Source organism: Solea senegalensis, unplaced genomic scaffold (genome assembly GCF_019176455.1).
Source record: "Solea senegalensis isolate Sse05_10M unplaced genomic scaffold, IFAPA_SoseM_1 scf7180000014711, whole genome shotgun sequence".
Taxonomy (NCBI): domain Eukaryota; kingdom Metazoa; phylum Chordata; class Actinopteri; order Pleuronectiformes; family Soleidae; genus Solea; species Solea senegalensis.
The window spans coordinates 166,257-188,566 of NW_025321104.1; the positions used below are offsets into that span (position 1 = coordinate 166,257).

Below are 22,310 nucleotides of genomic sequence, written 5' to 3' on the forward strand. Positions count from 1 at the left end.
TATATACACACATGTACATACATATATATATATATACACATATATATACATATATATACACATATATATGTACATATATACATATATATACATATATATACATATATATATATATACATATATACATATATATATATACATATATACATATATATATATATACATATATACATATATATATACATACATATATACACACACATATATACATATACATACATATATATATACATATATACATATATACATATACATATACACACGTACATACACACACATATATACATACACATATACACATACAGACATGTATTTGAAAAAAAAATAAAACCAGTGGGGAAAAAACTGGAAGCAATTGAGCATGTTAAGTTTATTTCTACAATATCATAAAACGGAGTAAAAATCTGCCTGCTACCTAAATATTAACTACCTCGCCCAAAAACACACAAAAATATGTTTTTTTCCAAAATGAACATCACAGATGATCTTTTTTGGCCAAATGCATACAAAGCAGGATAAAGGTACACTTATATACATACACACACAAGGCGTCCTGTAGAAGCAATCGAATATTCGCACACTCATCTCACTTCTATGGACAGTCATTCAAGTCAAAAAACAAAAATAAGTATATGCTATTGTGCCCGCTTGGCAACAATGGTCTTCATCGGATTGATTCTACTTTTCTCACAAACCAACCCCCCCCAAAAAAGGTTTCAATTTATTGATTTTATTCGGAAAAAAAATCAACTGTTGGGTCTTGGTCTTCTGGCACCGCACTTGAAAAAGAAGAGAACAACAATGAATGACAAGGGAAAAAGGCCAGAGAGGGAGAGATTATTAGTCAGGATTACGGTCATTTACTAGATGGTTTGGTTTGTGCAACCAGAGTAGCTCATGCGCTTCACTACATGAGGTTTCACGCCGCAAGATATTTGCCATCTTGGAGTTAATGAGTTTGCTATGAGTAAGGAACAACCCACGATCTCAGAAAATTGTGAATTGATTCACACAGTTGAAAAAATCTATAGATGAGATGCTTTCAGACATACACATAAGTCCAGATGTTTTCCCAAAATTGTCTGGAATGGGAGTATGTGAACACAAAACATTCCTAACTTGTTTTTGTTTTTCCATTTTCCTATAAAAAAAATCAAAAAGTTACACATCTCAATAGCTTTTTATCTACACAGAACACATTTTTGGGAAAAACGGGTCGCAGAAAGACAAAACATCTGACACTACCCTTGTGTTTCCATGTAAACACAAACCTGGCACAGCATCATATGGAGAAAGTTCCATTTCCATTTCCATAGGGATAAGGCATCTGACCCAGTTTTCCAAAGTTTGAACGTCTTTCAGCCTTTGAATGTCCAAAGGTTGAATGTCTGAAAACAGCTCTAGAGCACGTCATCCAAGTCTGGTAAAAAGTAGGGCTAAAAGATAGTGCTTACATGCAAGCTTAAATGCACCCATTATGCTCCCTCCCCCTCCTCTACCACCTCTATTATGTCAAACTGTCCAAACAAAAGCAGTGCAGCTTTTTTGATAAGGTTTCGGTTTACATGTCTCACAATCAGGAGACAACACTGTCTCTAACCCGGCTGGTAAAAACAAAGTGACTGATGCTGTGGTGTTTACTGTACATATGCCCATTCATAGGGTTGATGTTATTGGTCCCTTACAGTGGTCCAAACTTGGATTCGTAGCAACCCACGACATTCTTGAAGCGGCCGCACTCCTTTCGCAAATCGGCGACCTCTGTCCGCAGCGCTGCGTTCTCCCGCTCCAGGAAAGCTGCTCGCACAGTGATCTGATTCTCCTTTAACCTGCGGGCGTCACGTGAGCGTTTAGCAGCCACGTTGTTTTTATTCCTCCTCTGCCAGTACCTTTCATCCTGGGGGAAGCAGAGAGGACAGAAACGGGGGACCGAGTAAGTCATAGGAAAACATGACACCAGCCTCTGCCTTGCATTTCTCCCTCCAACTCTGTTACTAAGGTAACCACATTTACCAGCCTGATGTATAATTTTATCAGTACATTAGTTGAAATCTGACCTGAGCTGGGTTTATAATGTGCCTGACGCCAGCTTCCTCTCTGCATGTAAACAAATGCCAGTGTTGTTTGGTGGCCTGGAAAACTGCTGAGTCACTTCAAGTCACATGTCCAGGACTTGTCTTCTGCCCTCGCACACCACTTACGCAATGGGAAAACATCTAAATGATGATAATCTAATAATCCTGTTCCATTTCATTTATAATAGTTTATTCATATATAGCAGAATTGATTATTTTCAGCATAATATTCACAGCACAGTCTTGTGGCATATTACTTATACCAAAGCTCTATACAATAACAAAATCTACAATAATAGGTAAAATGGAAGTCGATGTACAGGAGAAATTATTACAATAATACATTTTTAGCCCCCCTCCCATGCTTTCCACATTCTGTGTCCACAGAGAGTTGCTACCAAAGGCACGATTATGAAACTAATTCAATGAGAAATAATCAAAATGAATGATTTAGGAAATTCGTTTCTCTTAAACTTTCACTGCTGAAAGTATGTTTTTTTGTGTCTTCCCTCACCTTCTGCTCTTCAGGCACATACACCTTCTTTGCCTTTTTGATCATTGGCTGTGGCTTGAGCTCCTCTTCCGAGAATTTGTGCTTGCGTGGGTTGAACAGTTCTCCCCCGGGCACACTCGACAGCACCAGGTCTGTGGGATCTGGCTCGTAGTTGACGTCGACCTCGACGTCTTCGGGGTCAATCGGCTCGGGGGTCGCTCTGTTGTTGTCTGTGGACACCTCTGAGCAGACGGGAGAGGAACATAAGAACTGAAATATTTAGGAACATTAGGAACAAATTACAGTCTAAACTGAAGCTAGTATTGCTCTCTTCACTCACACATCTGCCTTCCCATCAACCCCATGCTTGTTTTGACATTCTGAGTTCCCACCAGCATCACAGCATAAAGTTTGCCAACAATATCAAATAAATACTTTTAAATATAATAAAGAAAGTGGATACATAGACTTTAATTCTAACCGACTTTCATTATCAAGGCAGGGGAGTGTGAACTGTCTTTTGTCAATTAGATTTTTTCACATCAGTGAATGTCCTTTAGTGACCGGTCAAAATGGCTTCTCAGTGGGTCTATTTAACAACAGTGCCATGTCTCTGACACTGTATTCCAGGACATTGATAATTAACTTGTTGCATCATCTCTACCTCAACAACCGGTTTTGTGACATGTGACATGCCCACACTTACTTAATAGATATTAAAAGAAAGCATTCTGCAGAGCCCCGAGCAGTGTTCACCCCTTCCTGTCCCACTCACCTGCAGTAACATCACAGATGAGTTCAGATGCATTCTTGATGATCAACACTTCCTCGTCACACCCGTCCAACTCCTGAATGGGAAGCAGGGCCAGTGAGGATACACTTGCTGGCTTAGTGACCGTTGTACGTGTACCGGTTTTAACTTTGTCTTTCTTCAGCTTCACGGTGTCGTCATCCGTGCTGGTCTGTAGGGCTTCTCCGTCGACCTCGGTGGCGATGCCATTCTCCATGAGGAACTCCTCCAGGTCCATGTACTCCAAGTGGAAGTTCTCACCGTCGTAAGGAATGGTCTTCTCCCAGATAGCTGGGGTCAGGGCGGCTGAAGGACCCATATCATTACTCACTCCCAGTAGAACATCATCTCTAAGACATAGCTTTTCCTTGTCGGTGTCTGAAACAGAGCAAAGATAATAGAACAGGATTTCAACAATGTGGTAGATGTAATTAGTCAGGACAGACAAAGAGCCCACCAAATCTTCTCTTCCAGGTTTTTTTAATTGTTGACATTACAAATAGTTGCTCCTACTATGATTGATAATCACAATAATGATGATAATACACACTGTATTAGTGTTTAACCAGTGCCAATTTAATAGGTTTTTTTAAGCAAATTCATAGGTGCGATGTATACGGTTTTTTTTTTGTTTTGGTTTTTTGTCGTCGTCGTCGTCTTAGTCGAGGTAGAGTCGGAAAGAAATGTGCATTACGTTACACATTTTACAGTCGTAAAAACTGAGATGTATCCCTTTTGTGAAGTCAAACAATTCCCAATTCAGGTGTGTGAGCCTGGACAGTAAAGACTTGGAACAAACACTGACAGTGTGTGTGTGTGTGTGTGTGTGCGCGCGCGCCCAGTCTCTCCAACAAAGATGGACTCTGTTGTTGATAATTTTACAAACACTTTTTTAGCTGACCTTGTTTTGACCTACACCGTTTGCGTTTTCATCTTACCGTCGTCTCCATCGAAGATATTCGGCGGAGGCATTTCCATGATTTTCTTCAGAACCACTGGGAAAGAACTCGGAGCCTCGGAGGCTGTTCCCAGCGTGACAACAATCGGTTCTCCGGACATTTTTTTGCCTCTTAAATAAACGGCGTCAGCTGCGTGGCGGCAAAACCCGACGGATATCTCAGTTTTTACTCGAACGAGGTTACAAAAACCACCGATAGAAGCCGTTACTTAATGTGTGCAAATCCACAAAAATCCGCGGAAAAGAGCGGAGAACAGCTACCCGTCGGTTTGATCAACTTCCTCGGAAAAAGTACTGCGTGCGAGCAGAAAACTGAGCAAAGATGTCGTCTTTGCCTTTTCCTGATTGGCTCACTGTGCATCGTGAATATTCATTTACTCGGCTCCAAGGGGGGCGGGGACTATCGAGGACGAGCTGCCTGCCAATATTGGTTGACCGAGTTCCTGCTCCTGTTCTACTGTTCCAGAGGAAGAACAACCACAGAAGAACAACCACGCAAGAACAAGTTGAAATATTTAAATATTATATTATTTAATACAGTATTATATAAAAAATATTATATTTAAAAATATATATATTTGACCCGCTATGTCATCGCAACTTGAGCTATTAAAGTTTTAACTATTTACAACGTGGCAACCAACCAAACACGCTATTGAATGTTTACACATGTTCAGGGGTAAAAACGACAACAAGATGACGCCATTTTAAGTTGCGACCTCGTTTTACTTTTCTATTCTCGATAGAAACCACAGAGAACAGACTGTTCTACAGCAACTGGTACAAACCGGCTCTGCTCACATGCTGCAGCTTCGCTTACAAATAAACAGACCACTCCCACCAAGCGCTGCGCTATGTTTGTGTGTCCCTCACGTGCAAGAATGTGCAAGGGGGCGGTGATTAAATTAAATTATGCGTTTGATATTTGACCTTTCTCTTACAATATATATCACTTTTTTTTCTCTAATTCGTATAATTAATCCTTAATAACATGTGGGATTTTTTTATGCCATTTAATATTGAACTTTATGATGAATAGGGACCACTTTTTTGTGTCCAATACAATACAGACATCACAAACTTGGGTGTCTACCAATACACATATTAGTCCAATACGGTAATTTGTAGACATTTATTAAATAACGATGAAGCTGTTAGTTAAATTGAGCTGAGACATTTCAAAGACATACTTTTTCAAATGTGTAACAAACACTGTTCTCCCTGAAAGAGGAAATAAACAGCCCAAACACGACTAAGCTAAAATGCTTTTGCTCATTTTTAATTTACACTTTTAAAGTATGTGCAGAGTAAAGCAGGTGATTTATAGGTCTTTTGGATTCTATCGGATTTTATATTTTTATCTGTCCAATATCCGATCCAAGTGATTTTGACCGGTATCAAACCGATGCTGATACTGACCGATACCAATTCCCACCCTAAATGATGATGCCATGATTTTCTGTGCATTCTGGGGCTCCACATTATTTTTGACATTAAATTGTCTGACTAAGGAGTAAACTACAAACTATTTTAGACTACTAAATGAAAATGAATATGATTACTTAAACCTATTTTTGGTCCCTTGTAAGGAAGAAATTATTGAAAATTGAATAATTCTGTGGTGTTCATTCTACTGCGAAAACTTTTATTCTTGTTTATCCCATTATGGATAAAGATAAGATTTCTGTGTCTTTATCTTCAACAACATTGACGAAGATTAATGTGTATAAGTGGGGGACATACAGTTCTCTCCACATCAGACTTCTGTCCAGCATGTGCAGCATGTTCTCATTAAAATGAACTATTCCCACACCTGAATGTTAAAAAGATGACATGTCATGATGAAACAGTCAGCTGTATGTAAAATGGGGTCAGGAGCAGCGTGGGCTCACTTCACAGGGTAATAATGAGATTACTTGACCCAAATCTGATTTATCTGAACCTCCTGCAGGCTCACATACAGTAGATCAAACAAGAGTCATCTGGTGATTTAAGTACAGTATAGAATTACTGTTAGTGCCAAAAACATTCCCTCAGCAATAAAAACAATATTTCCAGGTTTATTTACTGTATGTAAAGAAGAAATGATTGAAAATTGAATAATTTTGTGGTGTGTGGGAAAAACGGAACACTTAAAAATGTCATAATTTTAAGGATTTAGAAACACCATTAACATTTTCTGACACGTTGCGTGAGAAAATAGGGCTGCAATGATTAATCTATACATATACTATACATATACTATACTAAATTAATCGGCAACTAATTTATAGATGAATAGATAGATGTAACAATAAAATTCAATACATTCAACACTCAAAACAAAACAATTTTTGATTTTTCAGCTTCTCAAATGTGAATATTTTCATGTTTCTTTGCTCCATATAACAAAGAAATCATTAAAACTAATGAAAAATAAGACATTTGAGAACATCTTCATTTCCACTTTTGGACATTTCTGACATTTTATGGACAAAAAAGTACTTGATTAAATTGAGTAAATACATGGTTCTATATCTTATTGATCTACTTATGCTTCTATGTTTAGTTTGCACACACTTATTTGTCATGTGGTTTCATTTGTGTTTTGTTTGTATGTTTTCAATGAATGAAACTTCCCCCAGGTGACTTTTTTTTTAGAATTTGAATTTAAAAAAAAACAAGAAGCCTTTTGAATTCATTCCATAATAATTGCTTTGTGACACCTTTATTTTCTGGTGTGGTGTGGTGTGTGGGACATGTTGTCACTGCTCCACTCAATTTCGGTTCAATCAGACCTTTAGACCTGACACTGACAGGCGGTTTACGTAACACGTAGACACGCAGTTTGCAGAACTGTCAGTCACTTTCAGGGGAAAAAACCCTCAAACCGATGTTTATAATCTCTTCAAACTCTACTTGAATCACAAACCACAGCGTGCGACAGTCACTTACCGTCCTCGTTGAAGCTCGGGACAGTAAACGGATGCTCAAGAAGAGCTCTGAAAATCTCCGGGATCTCTGTAGACATTGTTTTTTTTCACCAATTTAAAATAAAAAATAAAAAATGGTGAAACTTATGATTTACAGCTGACAGGACGCAGTGTTCAAACAAAAACTAAATCCTGGAGGTGGTTGTATTGCCTGGCAGCGTTGTCAAAAACATTAAATCTACCTTAAAATCATGTGAACTCTGTTCTACTAGTTAACGGTCAGTGAGTTATTAGTCTTCTCCTTACACACACGCCCCTCGCTCCTGCAGCCAATCAGAAGCGCGCGGTCCCGGGACGAGCGCTGATTGGCTGTCGCTGTGATGGACACAGACTTGAGCCAATCAGCGCGCGATTGAGTTATCTAAGCTTAAAAAAAATGTGTTACAAAACAAGCCGACAGCCAAAAGAATTCTGGGAAATTTCTTTTGGGAGGGAAATTATAAACGTTAATTGATTTTAATAATACAATTTTTGAGAAAGTTTTACACTTTATATGTAATAAAGAAGTTTGTCTTTTAATTTAATGTGTCCAGCAGAAAATTGACTGAATTTATTAGAACATTAATTTTTTATTCTTGTCTGATTTATACAACAAGTATTAGGGCCACATTGAGAAAAAAAATCACAGACTTCGAGAATAATGTATATTTACGAGATTGAAGTCATAATTTTAAGATAGCTGTGATTGCCACCCTGCATAAAATAAAAGAAGTAACCCTAAAATGAATTTAGACTACTTTTCCTGTTTTTACAATCTGCAGTCTCAATAATAGATGTCTTCTTACACACTGAACTTTAACACAAACATTTGAATTTTTGTATTAGCTAAATAATTTTTAGTCTTTTGACTAAAAATTAAAAACAACCAAAATCAAAAGTGGGTTAAGAAAAACAGGAAAAAGTTTAAAAAAAAAACGTATGTTTTCTGTCTGGAACATTCGTGGGTGGAAAAACAACAAAAAAACCCACAAAGGTTTCTTTCTAAAACAGTCCGTTTATTAAATGCTTTCAAGAGATTTGGTCCACTTTTGTGATCATGAAATTCCAACCAGGGAGGAGAAAAGCGAAAACAAAGTCAACGAGATAAAACAAAAACCAATGCGAACAAAATGTAATAAAAATACAGTACAAAAAGAGGCCTTGTTTTTTTCCACTTCTTACGACCCTGGTTTCTTCATCTGGAGTTGTTGAAAACAAATCGAATACTTTCTAACTGACTGAAAACAGATTTTTCAGGTTTCTCTTTTTTTTGTGTGTGTGTGTGTGCGTGTGTGTGTGTTACGATGAGTGTTGGTTCTGCGAATCAAATGACACAAACTATAAAAGGGAGCACGTTTCAGTTCAATTCACATGACTTACCAGAATAACCAGAACCTGTGTCACTTTTATTAAACCACAGCAGGGCGTGATATTTAAAACAGTTTTAGTCAAGAGAACAAAGATAGCTTTTCAGCCAAAAAGACTATAGCAAATAAGAACACGTTATATTATCAACAATAAATCTAATGTCTGCTTTGTAAAGCTCACAAAAATAAGTGCAAATATCTGAAACAGAATTATGAAACCAACAGTGCACAAACCTTACTCTTAAAATTAGGAAATGTGTTTTGTTTGATGAAACAGAAGCAAATGCATGATGTTGCAGTCGCTTAAGTGACACCATGTCAACACAAAGGAAAACTGCTTTTAGGTCTTTACTGGGAGAGTTGTAATCTGGATTAGATTGTGAATGGAAATAATCTCTGTGACTTTATTGTAAATAGACCAATTTGGGATTTTCAAAGACAGCTCTTTTCACATGATGTGTGTGGCATTGATCCAAATTAAACCAGATTACAAAAAGAGACGAGATGAACTCAAATTAAATCTGAACCTCGGCAGATAAGGACGTAACGCAGCGATATCAAATTTCTCCAAATATTAATGACTTTTGCAACAAAACCCGCCTTAAACTTAACAATCCTGATTAGAAAAGATTTGTGGACAGAAGCAGTCACATGTTGCAACTTCCCTTTATAATTAGTGCCATGATTCGCTTTGCTTTTAACACACACACACACACAGAACATGGAGCACAGACTTCCACAGTTCTTTGTTTCCCCGTGTGAGTCAATTAAATCATCAACGCTGGTTTTTCCTCCAGCAACAGAAGAGGAGCCTCCCACTTCACGCTCTTACTTCTTATTTCTGTCACGTAACAAACTCACTTCGGGCAGGTTTTTCAAAAAAAATAGGCAGGAATTTAAAACAAAGCGATAAATAACATTGCTTCCTTTTAACAACCTGTCCTTTTTAAAACTCCCTGAAAATAAAAAAATGATAATAATAATAAAAAAAAAACAAGATGGAGACACTTTTACTGTTGACAGCAAACTCTTCCACAGCCACAGAAAAGAAAAACAGCTCCGCCATCTCTTATCTAAATTACCTTATGAGGGTGTCTAAGTATTATAATAAGTATCAGGTATCATATACTGTATATAGTAAGCAGGATTATACAATAAGGGTATGTATCATCTTATAGATGTAGTATATCGAATAAGGCGCTATACAGAAGTATATAGGCCTCTGTGTATGCTTTTTGTCGTTTCCACATCCGTCTTCTGACGGAGAAATCGAGACCAAGAAAAAAGGGGCACAGCACTGGGCAGTGAGCAGACGGAGAGCTCTGCTCGCAAAGGGAGAAACAGTATATACTCATGTACTCATATACTTAATTCCCCCCCCCACGAAAGGCCGACAAGCAGAGCTCGGACAACATTAAAGGTATAGCATGTCTAACATTTTAAACAGACGTCACCACCTTTAGGACCTTAAAAATAAACCTTACAACATCTATCAAGGAGATGGATCGCCGTTCCACTCACTGCCCGAGCTGCGCACCGCCGCATACGCAGACGCATATTTACTGTCAATTATTATATTCATACATGGATACGTATATAAAAAGAGAGATATACATCGCAATTAACATACATATATCAATAGCATATAGAAGAGAAATAGAAATAGTCAATAGATAGCAATCATTATCATCATCATATTCATCATAATACTAGGTAGTAGTAGTAATACAATCCCTCAAAGAAGCGAATATCGGGGGGTTGTTCCAGACAAGGATTCCTTATTATCATCCGTCTACGATGCTTAACTGCAGAGAGAACAGAGGAAACTCACGTGAGGCCTAAAAATCTGACTCCAACCACATTTGGAGGTGGTTTGAAATTAGGGATGGGATGACACCGCTTTGTGTCCGAAACTGATACTGATATCACAAACTCAAGAATCCACCAATACCGATATTAGTCCGATAAAGTAATTTTAGCAACACATTTATGCGGAGTCATTTCAAAGACATAGTTCTCCAACTGTGCAACAACTATTGTTGTAATAAATAGTCCAAACATGACTTGACTAAAATGCTTTTGCTGATTTTTATTCAATTTTACCATGTGGCCGACATTTTTGGATTGTATCGGATTTTAGCTATAATATCCGACTCTGTGATTTTGACCAATATTGGACTGATAATGACCGATACAGATTTCCTATTTGAAATGCAGCTAAAATCAGATGTGTCTCAGTCTGAACACTCTGGCTTGCTTAAATCAGATTTCAAATCGTCTTTTTGTGCAAGTGGAGCGAACAGTCGAGTTGTGCCAATGAGAATCCGAACTCCCACTGTGAAGCCTCCGTGATCTGAAGAGCTGAAACGAGCAATTAACTCCTCCAGGAAAATGTTTATAAATCAAGTGGGAAGCAAGAAGCAAATTCCCCCTCATTGACTTCGATTCAAATGCACTTGTTTTTGCAACTAGCGAGTCGCCCCCTGGTGGCTACTTAAAATATTCCTCTCCTATTTCTATGTACAGTCTGTGCTTTTGCTTTTTGGGTCTCCTTTGTCAATTAAGTTCTGGTCCATGATTTGACGAGGACAATTACTTGAAAAGTGAAAGACGGTGTTTAGCAAACTTGTCTAAATATTATTTCAAATATGTTTTTAATGCTTTGTGTTAATGATAATCTTATGTCAGACTGCTTCAGTTTAATACTGGCAAATTCATAAGCAATTTTTACATGAAACTCAAACACTCCATCCATCCATCCCTCCCTGTCTGGAACAACCCACACAGAAGGAAAAATTACAAAATAAAAGTCTTTAAGAAAAAAAGAAAATCACTATAGTCATCTAGTTCAGCGATACGTGTCATATAGCAATACCTCAATAACAAGAAGTTCTATGTAATCAATACAGGTTTTCAGGTTATATATTTATTAAGCTTAACTGCTAAGTTATCAATTATTATTAGTAGTATACCATTATTTGTAAATATGCATAATATGTGTGTATATGTATCAGAATATAGACATACCTCCGTTGAGCCTCATGATAACAGGGATTCTGCCTGTGTGTGTGTGTATCTGTGTTTGTGTGTGTCACACGTGGATGTGTTGTTTATAGGCACAATATGTGGCGTGAATCATTTCCCTGTGTCATACTCACAGGTTTCCCATTAAAAAAAAAAGTCAGGTGTGTAACGTTTAGAAGCCAAAATGTAATAGTTTTTGACCATGTTTCGGTTTTCATAGCCATAGAATAAGCTTTTAATTTGTACATGGAGGCCATAGTCATGATTTATGGCCTCCATGTTTTTTTTACAGCAGCCAGGTGTGCCTTTCGACTTTTAAGTGGTAGCTCACTCTTAGAACACATCCTTGCTGGTGCGCGAAGGCCACCGTAGTTCCCCAACACGCTTACGAAAGAGACTTGACTAAATCTTACAACACTGGACCTCTGGAGGGACGCATTTTTATCTTGGGGTTTGTCGTTAGCTGCAGGGAGCAGAACACTGAGGTGCGTATGAGGAACCCAGGTTTCCGTTTTGAAGGCATGTCGTCAGCGAAATAAGGACCCCAGTTCAACTGAAGACGTGGCATAATTCAATAATTCATCATTTCAAACCACCTTAAATAATAGAACAATCGATTATAGAAAAATATATTCTGAAAAAAAGTTAATCTTCCAACTTTTCAGCTTTTTAAATCATCCTCTTAAATGTTCATTTTTTTCCCTCTTAAATTACTAGGAAGCTATCATCTTCTTTTCAACAACTTAAGTCGGTGTTTTCACCGTGCTTCAGTCCAAGTGAGGTCGTTATTTCTGAATGCTTATCAACGGTCTAATCTTTATCTATTGCCAAGAGGGGATCTAAGCGGGACTTTGTACATGTGCTGCACTCATCAGTGACTCCTCCACCGGCTTCACGTGTGCCTGTCGCTCCGAGCACAAGCCCTGTCGTTGCAGATGTTTAACTGACGTATTTTAATCACCAGTTCCATCAAACTGAGCAGAGCCGACAGCACCCACAACATAAATATGTGAAGAGGTGTGTGTGTTTGTGCCCGTCCCACTCTGGATCAGCTGATGTGATGATATAACAACTTATCAAACCACCCCCCCCCCCCAGCTTAAAAGGGGGCGGGTTAGTTACACAAGTTTGCTTTTTAAGTGTATCTCCGTGCATTCCACAACCACAGCAACATCTTAAAATGATTTGAACTTCCTTGTTTTAAAATGGCCCATGCAGGCTTTTACATTCACATAGTTCTACCAATATGGCAGACAAGTACAACAGGGAAGAACGACTCCCAGGGAAAAAACAAAAACCAAGACTCACTTTCATTCCCATGAAGGAAGAAGAGAGGGATTTGGTTGGTATGCAGCTCAAGTAGGAATGTCCACCAAAGAAAAAATAACCTCTTTCAATTTTGTTTGTAGTTACTTCAGCATCAGACATAGACAGCACTGAGAGCTTGGTGCTTTCTTTTTGGCACTCCAAAGTTACAAATTAAGAGTTAAGAGCGCTGAGCTTAAACAGAATTATTACCAAGCATTCTTTAAAGGGCAGCGACCAGCGCGCCCAGTCACGCAACTGTTTCAGTGCTTTCAGAGGATTTGAGAATCAAAGAGGTCACTGGTGGACACAGAGCTGCTGAGTTCAAACAGCACTCAGGACGTTTAATCCATTATTTAAAGTTCAAGGAGAAACTGTCGTCTGTGGAACTGCGGTACAATGTACTAGAGGGGAAACTTAAAAAGGTATTGTGTGGAACTGCAGCATGATAAGAAAACAAACCACTAAAGCCCAAATCTTGTATTTTCACTCAGTGTGCCTGTAATTTGTATATGTTTTGTGTATGTGTGTGAGTGTGAGTGTGTGAGTGTGGGGTCTATTATTCTGTCGTGTGTGCACTTGCTCTCATGCTGCTGGCTGGGATGCTGGAGGAGGTCAGACTGGAAATGGTGACTGACTGGACAGTTGTAGCTGGTGTGGCAGGTCTGTCCATCTGCAGCTCAGCAACAGCAGCCGTTCGGCTGCCTCTGGTTACTGTGGTGACACTCAGAGGTCATCCCCATCTGATAACCGCCGGCCTCCCTGGAATGATAACGTGCCGTTGTAGACATCCAATCAAACGAAATCAGCAAGCTATGACATTTAATATACCAAACAACTAATTGATTAAATGAGAAAATAATAGCAATAATGAGTATTATCATTATTTGCAGGCTTAATTCAACACAATTAATTCAAAATAATCGTCAGATGTCAGACAGACAGACAAAGGTCTCACTTTGGTGAAAAACTCATTCACGTGTTCACTAACTCCCTGGGAAACTTTCACTGATTCAGGCTTAACACATACATTTCAGTTTCTAAAAAGTTCCCTGGTTGTAGTAAATTACTTTTACCACTTACCATGGTTTCTGTGTAATCTGCCGTTATGGTGACCTGCTTGTCCTCTGGAGGCGGGGTCACCGCTGAGCTATCTGTGCGTCTACACTGATTGGTGAGCTGCAGCCACAGTTCATACATCTGCTGCATGTCTCTCACTGCGGTGGCGGAGATAGAAAAGACAAACAACCTTGATTTAAGTGTGTTACAAAGAAGAGTGCCACTTCACAAATCAAGGTAATAAGAGGCTATCGTCATAGGACAAGACGACGTGACCAGAGAGTTAAGACATCACAAGTCGATCTAGATCCGAGTACAATACACACAGCTTATACAGACACCACTGCATTTTCTTTGGAAGCTCTTACGGCTGTTGTTCTTCATATATGTCCACACGTCCCTCTCTTCCAAACTGTGAGCAAATGAGCAGTTTCCAATGTAGTGGCACTTCTTCTGCTTCATCACATGCACACACATCTGGGTGAGAGACAAACACTGGGTGTTACACTTTGTAAAGTCAACACGTACAATTCTTACTTTGGAAATATATTCTAAAACTGTGTTTGGTAGCTATTCTGTCACTTAATTTTTATTTAATAAGCCAAAACTGACATAATCCGACAGGGCAACAGGGCAGCTGAAACTGGTAAATAATCAGCATGAAAACACTGTAGACAAAAGAGGCAGAGCTGTGAGAAGGTTTACAATAACACCTGCTCCCCAGGGCAATAGTCAGCTGTACACAACATGTGAGAGGTAGAGGGAGTTAAGAGTGTGTGACAATAGTAGAGGGGGTTAAAAAAGAAAAAAGAAGAAGAAAGAACTCACATCGTATTGCTGTGGATATGTGCGTGAGAAAGGCAGAGGCCGAACAACGACCCACTTTTTCTTCTCAAATGATTTTACCAGCAGAACCCGACGCTCCTTTGTCCAGCTAGAGAGACAAGAGAACCAACGTCAAACAAAGAAATCAAACAAAAGCCCAAGGAGAGCAGCAGTTATTTAATCAGAATTTGCTGCGGTGCAAATTACGTGTGTACGTGGTAATGGGTGCGGCTTCACCTGTGTCGTGCTTTGGCAGTGCAGTACTTGAGGTTCTTGTCGGGCTCGTTAACTTGTCCTTCCCTCCAACACTGGCCACACACAAACTTCATTTTCAGGTTCAGGGGTCGCCCCCGTCCTGCCACAGCTCCTAGTCCCCCCACGCCGACCCCTCCCATTGGGGTTACACCTCCACCTAAGCCATCTCCCCCCATTCCTCCGACCCCACCCCCCATTCCTCCCATTCCTCCTGTAGGCATGCTGTTAGGATGTGGGATGTGGATAGGCTGAAAAACATGAGAATGAGAATTTCATATGAGTTTTGCTGTTTGTAAAAACTACAATTACAAAAGGACAAAAGTGCAGCTGGTTTGAATCGTGAACAATAAAAGTCTTAAAAACAAGCTACTCAAATGTCTATTCAGGTTAAAATAACTGTTGTGAGAGACTAAACACAGGACATCTGCAGGACTTGGTCATACTTAAAAAGTATGTGCACAACAATAGCAGGCTTATTGGCAGAAATTAAATATACATCTCATAAGTATGTTAATATATACGTGTACAACTGCTTAAAGAAAATGAATACATTTTTACGTATGGTCTTGCTTTTGTCATTTTGCCGACTATGATGATGGGCCACATAAATCAGACACACACAAGAGGAAACGGTAGAGACAGATTTGTGAAAGAGCGCCGACATCCTTTCTGACGCCACAGTCGTTCTCTAATGCGTTTGGGAAAAGGGGGAAGTGAGTCTTCCGTTTGCTACCACTAGACGACACTAATTCCTACAACTTGGATCTTTAATTTGTGAAATAAACTGGGTCAAGATTTTCCAATTTCAGTTTCCTGCCTCACCTTCTGTTGCTTCTGTGCGTTCTGTTCCAGCCTTTGCCAGTGTCTCTTGGACTCCTGCACCATCTCCTCATGGGTGATACCTGAAGGTAATTAAATCAAAGTGAACTCTGGATTTCATTACATGTCAATGCTTCCACCCTAACTTCAACACTGTATTAATACAAACACCCACCAGTATCCTGCTGTAGGACCCAGCATTTCAGCTCTATGACAGAGTGAGCGAAAGAGCAGCTGTCCTCGCGCTGGCAGCCATAGCGGACTTCGTGGCGACAAACATCAAACTGGCAGAGGGGGTGCAGTGGACGCACTTTGCTGTAGCGCACGTTAGCCGACCTCACCACATGCACCAGGCACCTGCACGGGAGGTACAGAGCAATACAAATTTACTGAAGCAGTAAGAGAGTTTTACTGGACATTTTAATTGTCCACATAAACTCAACATTAGTACAACAAACCCCCCACTAACTTGTTGTCGTCGAACGGGTGTCGAGCTGTGAGGTTTGAACAGACTGCTAAGTTTTCTTTGCTGCGTTTGCTAATGATTCGAGGCTTACTGTCAAAACATTCCTGTGTAGAGAGGAAAGAGTCAGAGAAGTCGGTGGTTTTGTTTTCAACAAAAACACAAGACTGCCAGCATCTCACTGTGTTCTTACCTCACAGAGGAACATAAACATGCCCATGTGGAGCTGCAGCAGTCGCGTGACACTGAGTGCCCGCCGCTCTGTGCTGCCCAGCGGATCAAACAGCAGCTCTCGGCTCAGCGCGCCCTTCCTCTCTTGCGTCCACACGTCAATCTCCTCCTGGCAGTAGGCAAACGTACAGTTCTCCCCGTACTGGCATTCCTGACGCTCCTGCACCTCTGCGGCACACAGACAGGAGGGAGAGTGAGTAAGTCTGTTTCTCTTTTGCAGTATGTTTACCACCTACATCATACATTTCTTAACAGTTTTAAACTCACCTTTACAGAGAACAAATGCCCCCAGGAAGTTGTTCCGTACAGGCCGAGGTCTGATCCTCTTCCAGGTGGGATCATCTGAGTTTTTGAGGCGACAGAGCAGCACATCTCTTTTACAGCGATGCGCTGCCTCTGGCTGATACTTGTAGTCCATCACTCGTGGACCTAAGAGTAAAAGACAGTCAGGTTTTTAGCTTAAAGAAGATCAACATTTTAATTTACATTTGACGAACACAGTGAGAGAATGTCCAAGTCCGACGCCTTATCAAAACCAGGAGAATCTCTGAAGGATCCAGATGATGGGGTGGCACCTTGCTTGAGCATGAGGGAAGCAGAACACTTGCCCATTCACTCGCTGCGGGTTCCCCAGAGCCATTACCACAGACATTTGCGCTCAGTGCGTCTGAAAGCAGCTAATGTGATTCTCTTGTCTCCTGCTGTTTCTTTTGATATTTTACCCCAGCTGGTTAAATAGAGACTCGGCTTCAACAACTAAAACCAACCTATTCGGCTGTAACAGGCATGACAGGCCTGTCGGAACTCATGTGTAGCTGCCAGCGGGTTCCTGGAGAGCAGAGACAGGTTTGTCCCTGCTGGACCATTCTGAGGATGACAAGAATATGTTACATAAAAAACAAATAAGCTACTTAGCTGTGTAAATACACAGTCAGAAAGGGCTTTTAATGCTTTAACTTACTGCATGTGCAGTGTTGTTGCGCATTCCTGGGATGAAACTGTGACACACTCGTCCCCCTGAAGCACACAGACATAAGGACACCGTCGATATATTGTAATAAGACTGTCTCACACAGCAAGTACATCACTGCAGGAACTTGAAAAGAACAGGACAACCATTAAATCATTGGGGAACCTACACATTTGGTTGTAGATCCAGTTAAAGGAGCAGATCCAGGATTTTGCCTATATTAAGCTTCTGTTTTGTCTGTGTATCTGTTTGGCTTTGGCAGATGTATGTGTTCAATTGAGAGCCAAACTTAGTACATCACCCATTAATTATACTTTTCTCAATCAGATTAAAATAAATATAATGAGGTTTACCAGGGAGAGTGTACTCTGACAATGAGTCCAGCCCGCCTGTGGCGATTCCTGCCTTTCCGTCTCCATCCGCAGCATCAGTGAAGCCTCCCAGTACGTCCTGCGCCTGGGTGGAGCCTTGGTCCCGCTGGGCCAGTGATGAGTAAGGCTCCATAGGTGGCATGTCACTGATGGGGGAGCTGAAGAAGGCTGGAGGAAGCTGAGGTGAAGGGGCTGGAAGGTTGGGGGAGTAAGGAGGCCGGAGAGCGACTGCCGTGTTGGGAAGATTGGTAGGGATAGCACCCTGGACTGGACTCTGAAAGAGACGGAGGCTTTATTGAGTTAAAAATAACCAACAACTAAATGCGAAAATAATCATGAAATAAAATTTGAAAAAAAAGATGCCCAGTGAGGGTGCATATAGAGAGTTTATCTCTCTTCATGTCCTACACTCGCCTCACTGACTTTCTTGGGGATGCATTCCAGCAGACTGTCCTTGATGACACTGTTGCATTCGTCCATGCACTCGTCAGACTCCGGGACAGAGTAGGGCATGGGAGGCAAACCCTGGCTGCTGGGGCTCTCTGACAAGTCGGTGCATGGCGTCACAACAGGGGTCACCAGGTCGTCACTGACTGGGATGGGTGTTGCCAATGGAGCTGGGATGCACTGTGCATTGGACATGTCCGCTGGTGAAAATAAAACAGCAAAACAACAGCAGGGGTGAACATGGGATGAGATGATGAGTTTGCGTGGATTCAAACATTAATGGTTTTCTGGTTTGCCATACATGGTCCAATGTCTCCCAGAGATTCCAGTCCATTGGACGACATCTAATAAAAAATAAAAAAAATAAAAAAATAGTAAATAAAAGTAAATCCCCTCGCCTCTTCATCAGTCTTAATATCACATATTTCAAGCAGTGACAGCAGTACTCACCTCTCCTGTGGGTGGTGACGTCTCCACAAGACTCTCCCCTTCAATGGCTGTCGACTCTATCTGAGGGCTGACATAAGCTTTGCGGCCCTTCAGACCCAGTTTACTGGCTAGATCCTGGGCCAGTTCACTCACCTGTCGGTCCTAGAAGATAAATTATGACAACAAAAACTGACAATCATCTTTGTGGTGTAGAGGTAAAACTAAATAATAAAATTGTATTCATACTATATATAAATAATGTTGGGAACATACATGTGGTGCTGTGAGGAGACATTTGGTTCCACACTCGTAGGCCTCTCTAAGTCGACCCAACTCCCTCAGACAAAGTGCTTTGCGGTACAAAGCCCTGCGACTGCCCTCCGACACATACAGTGCACTGTCACAGTCCTGAATGCCTCGGTCAAACTCCCTCTGAGACAGAAATAAAGGAGAAGTTGGATGTGAGAGAATGCAACAAAAAAGGGATTTGGATAGAAGCTCCACTGACAGTGAAAATCTTCATAAGTTTTTATCTTATGAAAATGGTTTGAATCTAATGGACATTTGTTAAAATATAAAAGTTGTGCACTGCAGTACACTAAAGTTTACTGTTAATCTTCATTTGCTCATATATCGTGCATTTATAGGTAACACATCCCCCTCCTCCACCCCCCTCACCGTCTGGTAGTGGGCAGCAGCCCTGTTGACGTAGAGGCTGTCCAGCAGCTCGTGAGGGATGATGAGGGCCTCAGCCTGGGCATAGCGGGCAACACTTATCCCTTCCCCATACTGCTGGATAGCCTGGCGACAATCCCCGTCTCGAAAGCAGGCATTGCCCTCGTCCAGCAAGTTACACACCAACTGGGTTAGAAATGGCTAAAGGGGAATTTGCAAAGAGATATTAAATAGCGTAGAGTGAATTAGAGAGGGAGGGTGACATAAAAAACAAAACAAAAATGGTAACAAGGAGAGGAAAAATTAGGGGGTAGAAGTGAAGCGAGAGCAGGATTGAGGACAAGATAAAAGAGACCACAACAGAATCGGTACAGTCATACTGAGGTTTGAGAGTACATATTGTATGTACACCAAAAGGGAGATAAAATGGGTCAATGCAAACCTCATAATTCTCAGGCTCTGGAAAAGGCAATGATGACCTATGAACAGAATTCAAAGAAAAGTGAAAAGTGTGAATGTTCTCTATTCAGAAACATGCACATCAATCATGTTATCACTAGCTAGTTGCAGTGAGGGGCAATAAATATCAAAATTGAATGTTCACTTACTGAATAAAGTTCATTGCTCTCTGGACCTCCTCTCTTCGTTTAAGTCTTTCGGGATCCATAATCTGAGGGTGACAATGAGGTTTACTTATAACAGGCAACTTAAAAATAAGTGATTTTATCAGTGATAGATGGTTATGGGTTAGGATACTTTGTTGAACCCAAAAACTGGAAGCTGGTTTTGTGTTACAAAACAACATAGTATCAGGCCACACACAACATACAAACATTACAATAAAATAGAAACAAACACTTAAGATATATAGTATGAAGTATAAATATAGAAGGAACACAGCTATAAAAAGAATGGGAATTAAGTATTCAAATTCACAATATTGGGACAAACACTGGACATATAGTAAACAGGAATTAGAATGCAATTATTATGTACAAGTGCTATAGCTCTGTTTTTATACATATCTGATACACCTTTCATTTGTAATATTTAGGGCTGCAGTGATTATTAATTGATTACTAAATTCAATTCAATCAAAGTATTTTGATAATTGGTTCATCTTTTTTTCAGCTTTCTGACATTTCGTCTTAATCTTATTTTTGATTTCTTTGTTCCATATTAACAAAACTCACAAAATCATTTCCATCATTTCATATTTTCACCTGATAACCATCATATTCACTTGTATACTTTCATTTAATATTTTAACACTAAATTGAGATGATTTTCCTACTAATTCATCTCAACTTAGTCTGTTAACATTTTGGGATTTAATTAATATTGAACTGTTATACTGTTTTACGTCTAACCTCTACTTCTTACACAGCAGAATTAAGAGCTTGATATGTACAATGACATACATTTACATATCTATTGTATTATAGAAGAGATTGTTGAGTTATGTAGTTATTAAAAACATTAACAAACAATGCTGATTTATTTAAAAAACAAAAACCTGTCGTAAACATGCCAGGGCCTTCAAATAAAACATGCTAACACATCACCGGACCTGCGTAAACAAACAACCGGCACAGCTAACTGTGCAGACGGCGTCTGGTTGGCGTTAGCTACCTTGTAGGAATGTAGACAGTCTTAGAATGAAAGACACTGTAGTTAAGATATGAAACGCTTATTTATGGCAGAAGGACGGGGACATTAGCTGCGTATTTAGCGTTAGCAATTAGACGTAAACTTTTAAAGAAACGCATTAGCTACAACATTAGCGTGACTAGAGGGGAGGCTGACACGACCTTTTACTCCCAACAAAACAACACGGCAACGGGCGACGCGTGTAAAAATGTGTTAACGTGTTAGCCGTTTACCTGCTAGTTCTCGAAACAGTGGGTGGCGTTAGTGTTACCCGAGTTAACCGACCGGTAGTTACAACAACCAACCAGCTAATGCTACACTGACGTTCCCTTAGGGTATATGCTAATAACTTGAACACACACATAGCTCCATAGAAGAACCCTAACCCGGAAAGTTTGCGAACATAAATGCGTTGATTATTAGAATGCGAATGTGTGTTAGGTTAACAAGTAATGATTAACAGCTAGCTTCTCTGGTAGCTCACAGTCCCAGCTCACTCGGCTCGGCTCAGTGACTCACCGACTTCGGTTAGTGCTTTTCGGGTATGAGGAGGAAGCTTCACAGTGCGTTGACGTTAACACGGGAAACCGTAAGAAGACAGTCCGTAAGAATCAGTCAACATCTAGGCGCATATTTGAACAGGTTGCGTCCCTGTCATTGGTTTATGTGTGGACGGAGCACGAGTTTCTAAAGTGTACTAACGCCAGCTGAGCTAACTGCTATCTGTGCTAACCAACAACCAGTGCCCGTATTGCAACAAGTCTCCGGGAGGAGAACGGCCGCAAGAGGGCAGCAAACACTTGTAGTCACCTGTATTGTTTTTCCCCCTCCCTCTCTTTACTCAAAATCTCATTAAAAATACTGCATACTGCACATTTCTCAACATTTAATTTAACAATTCTGAAAAACTGTAAAAGGTCTGACTTGCAGTTTGCTGCTAGTCGTAGATGTCGTAAACATAACATACTCAACTGCGGTCAAGTGAGCCGTCATTCGTCTTCGCGTGGTCGAGTGAGCCGTCATTCGTTTTTAAATGTCAAGAAGCTTTTGAACGAAATATTTTCCCTAATTTATTTAGATTTTTACTGTACAATAACAATACATTGGCCCATAAGTTCTGACAATGGTTGGTACAGTTGACTTCAGGGGCATG

General features: G+C 40.2%; 2 protein-coding genes across 5 annotated transcripts; both read right to left on the bottom strand.

Annotated features, from left to right (window-relative positions):
* Positions 1–355: 355 nt before the first annotated feature.
* On the bottom strand, positions 356–7,509 carry tefa (TEF transcription factor, PAR bZIP family member a). 2 transcript variants are annotated; one of them, XM_044016654.1, is made up of 5 exons: positions 7,251–7,509; positions 3,344–3,736; positions 2,590–2,810; positions 1,686–1,897; positions 356–779 (listed from the first exon to the last, which is right to left on the bottom strand). In XM_044016654.1, exons 1-5 carry the CDS (start codon positions 7,324–7,326, stop codon positions 731–733), a joined length of 951 nt encoding a protein of 316 aa, XP_043872589.1. In that variant the 5' UTR covers positions 7,327–7,509; the 3' UTR covers positions 356–730. The 2 variants fall into 2 exon arrangements, with proteins under 2 accessions (XP_043872589.1, XP_043872588.1); XM_044016653.1 differs by lacking the exon at positions 7,251–7,509 and adding an exon at positions 4,297–4,651.
* Positions 7,510–8,262: 753 nt separating this feature from the next.
* zc3h7bb (zinc finger CCCH-type containing 7Bb) lies at positions 8,263–21,918 on the bottom strand. 3 transcript variants are annotated; one of them, XM_044016651.1, is made up of 21 exons: positions 21,677–21,918; positions 20,116–20,177; positions 19,950–19,986; positions 19,511–19,708; positions 19,106–19,264; positions 18,854–18,994; positions 18,705–18,747; positions 18,380–18,603; positions 17,939–18,230; positions 17,577–17,632; positions 17,383–17,482; positions 16,883–17,044; positions 16,578–16,783; positions 16,391–16,491; positions 16,097–16,278; positions 15,925–16,004; positions 15,085–15,350; positions 14,851–14,956; positions 14,391–14,499; positions 14,047–14,180; positions 8,263–13,725 (listed from the first exon to the last, which is right to left on the bottom strand). In XM_044016651.1, the coding sequence occupies exons 2-21, from the start codon at positions 20,172–20,174 to the stop codon at positions 13,690–13,692; spliced, it is 2,691 nt and encodes an 896-aa protein (XP_043872586.1). In that variant the 5' UTR covers positions 20,175–20,177; positions 21,677–21,918; the 3' UTR covers positions 8,263–13,689. The 3 variants fall into 3 exon arrangements, with proteins under 3 accessions (XP_043872586.1, XP_043872584.1, XP_043872585.1); XM_044016649.1 differs by having other exon boundaries at positions 18,371–18,603; XM_044016650.1 differs by lacking the exon at positions 21,677–21,918 and adding an exon at positions 21,391–21,625 and having other exon boundaries at positions 18,371–18,603.
* Positions 21,919–22,310: the final 392 nt, after the last annotated feature.

Coding starts and splice junctions, on each gene's coding strand:
- tefa (XM_044016653.1), bottom strand. CDS start 4,417: ATGTCCGGAGAACCGATTGTTGTCACGCTGGGAACAGCCTCCGAGGCT. Junction 3,737..4,296: donor TATCTTCGATGGAGACGACG/GTAAGATGAAAA, acceptor GCTCTGTTTCAG/ACACCGACAAGGAAAAGCTA. Junction 1,898..2,589: donor ATGTGCCTGAAGAGCAGAAG/GTGAGGGAAGAC, acceptor TGCTTCCCCCAG/GATGAAAGGTACTGGCAGAG.
- zc3h7bb (XM_044016649.1), bottom strand. CDS start 20,174: ATGGATCCCGAAAGACTTAAACGAAGAGAGGAGGTCCAGAGAGCAATG. Junction 18,604..18,704: donor TCTGGGAGACATTGGACCAT/GTATGGCAAACC, acceptor TATTTTCACCAG/CGGACATGTCCAATGCACAG. Junction 15,351..15,924: donor ACGCACAGAAGCAACAGAAG/GTGAGGCAGGAA, acceptor CATGTTTTTCAG/CCTATCCACATCCCACATCC.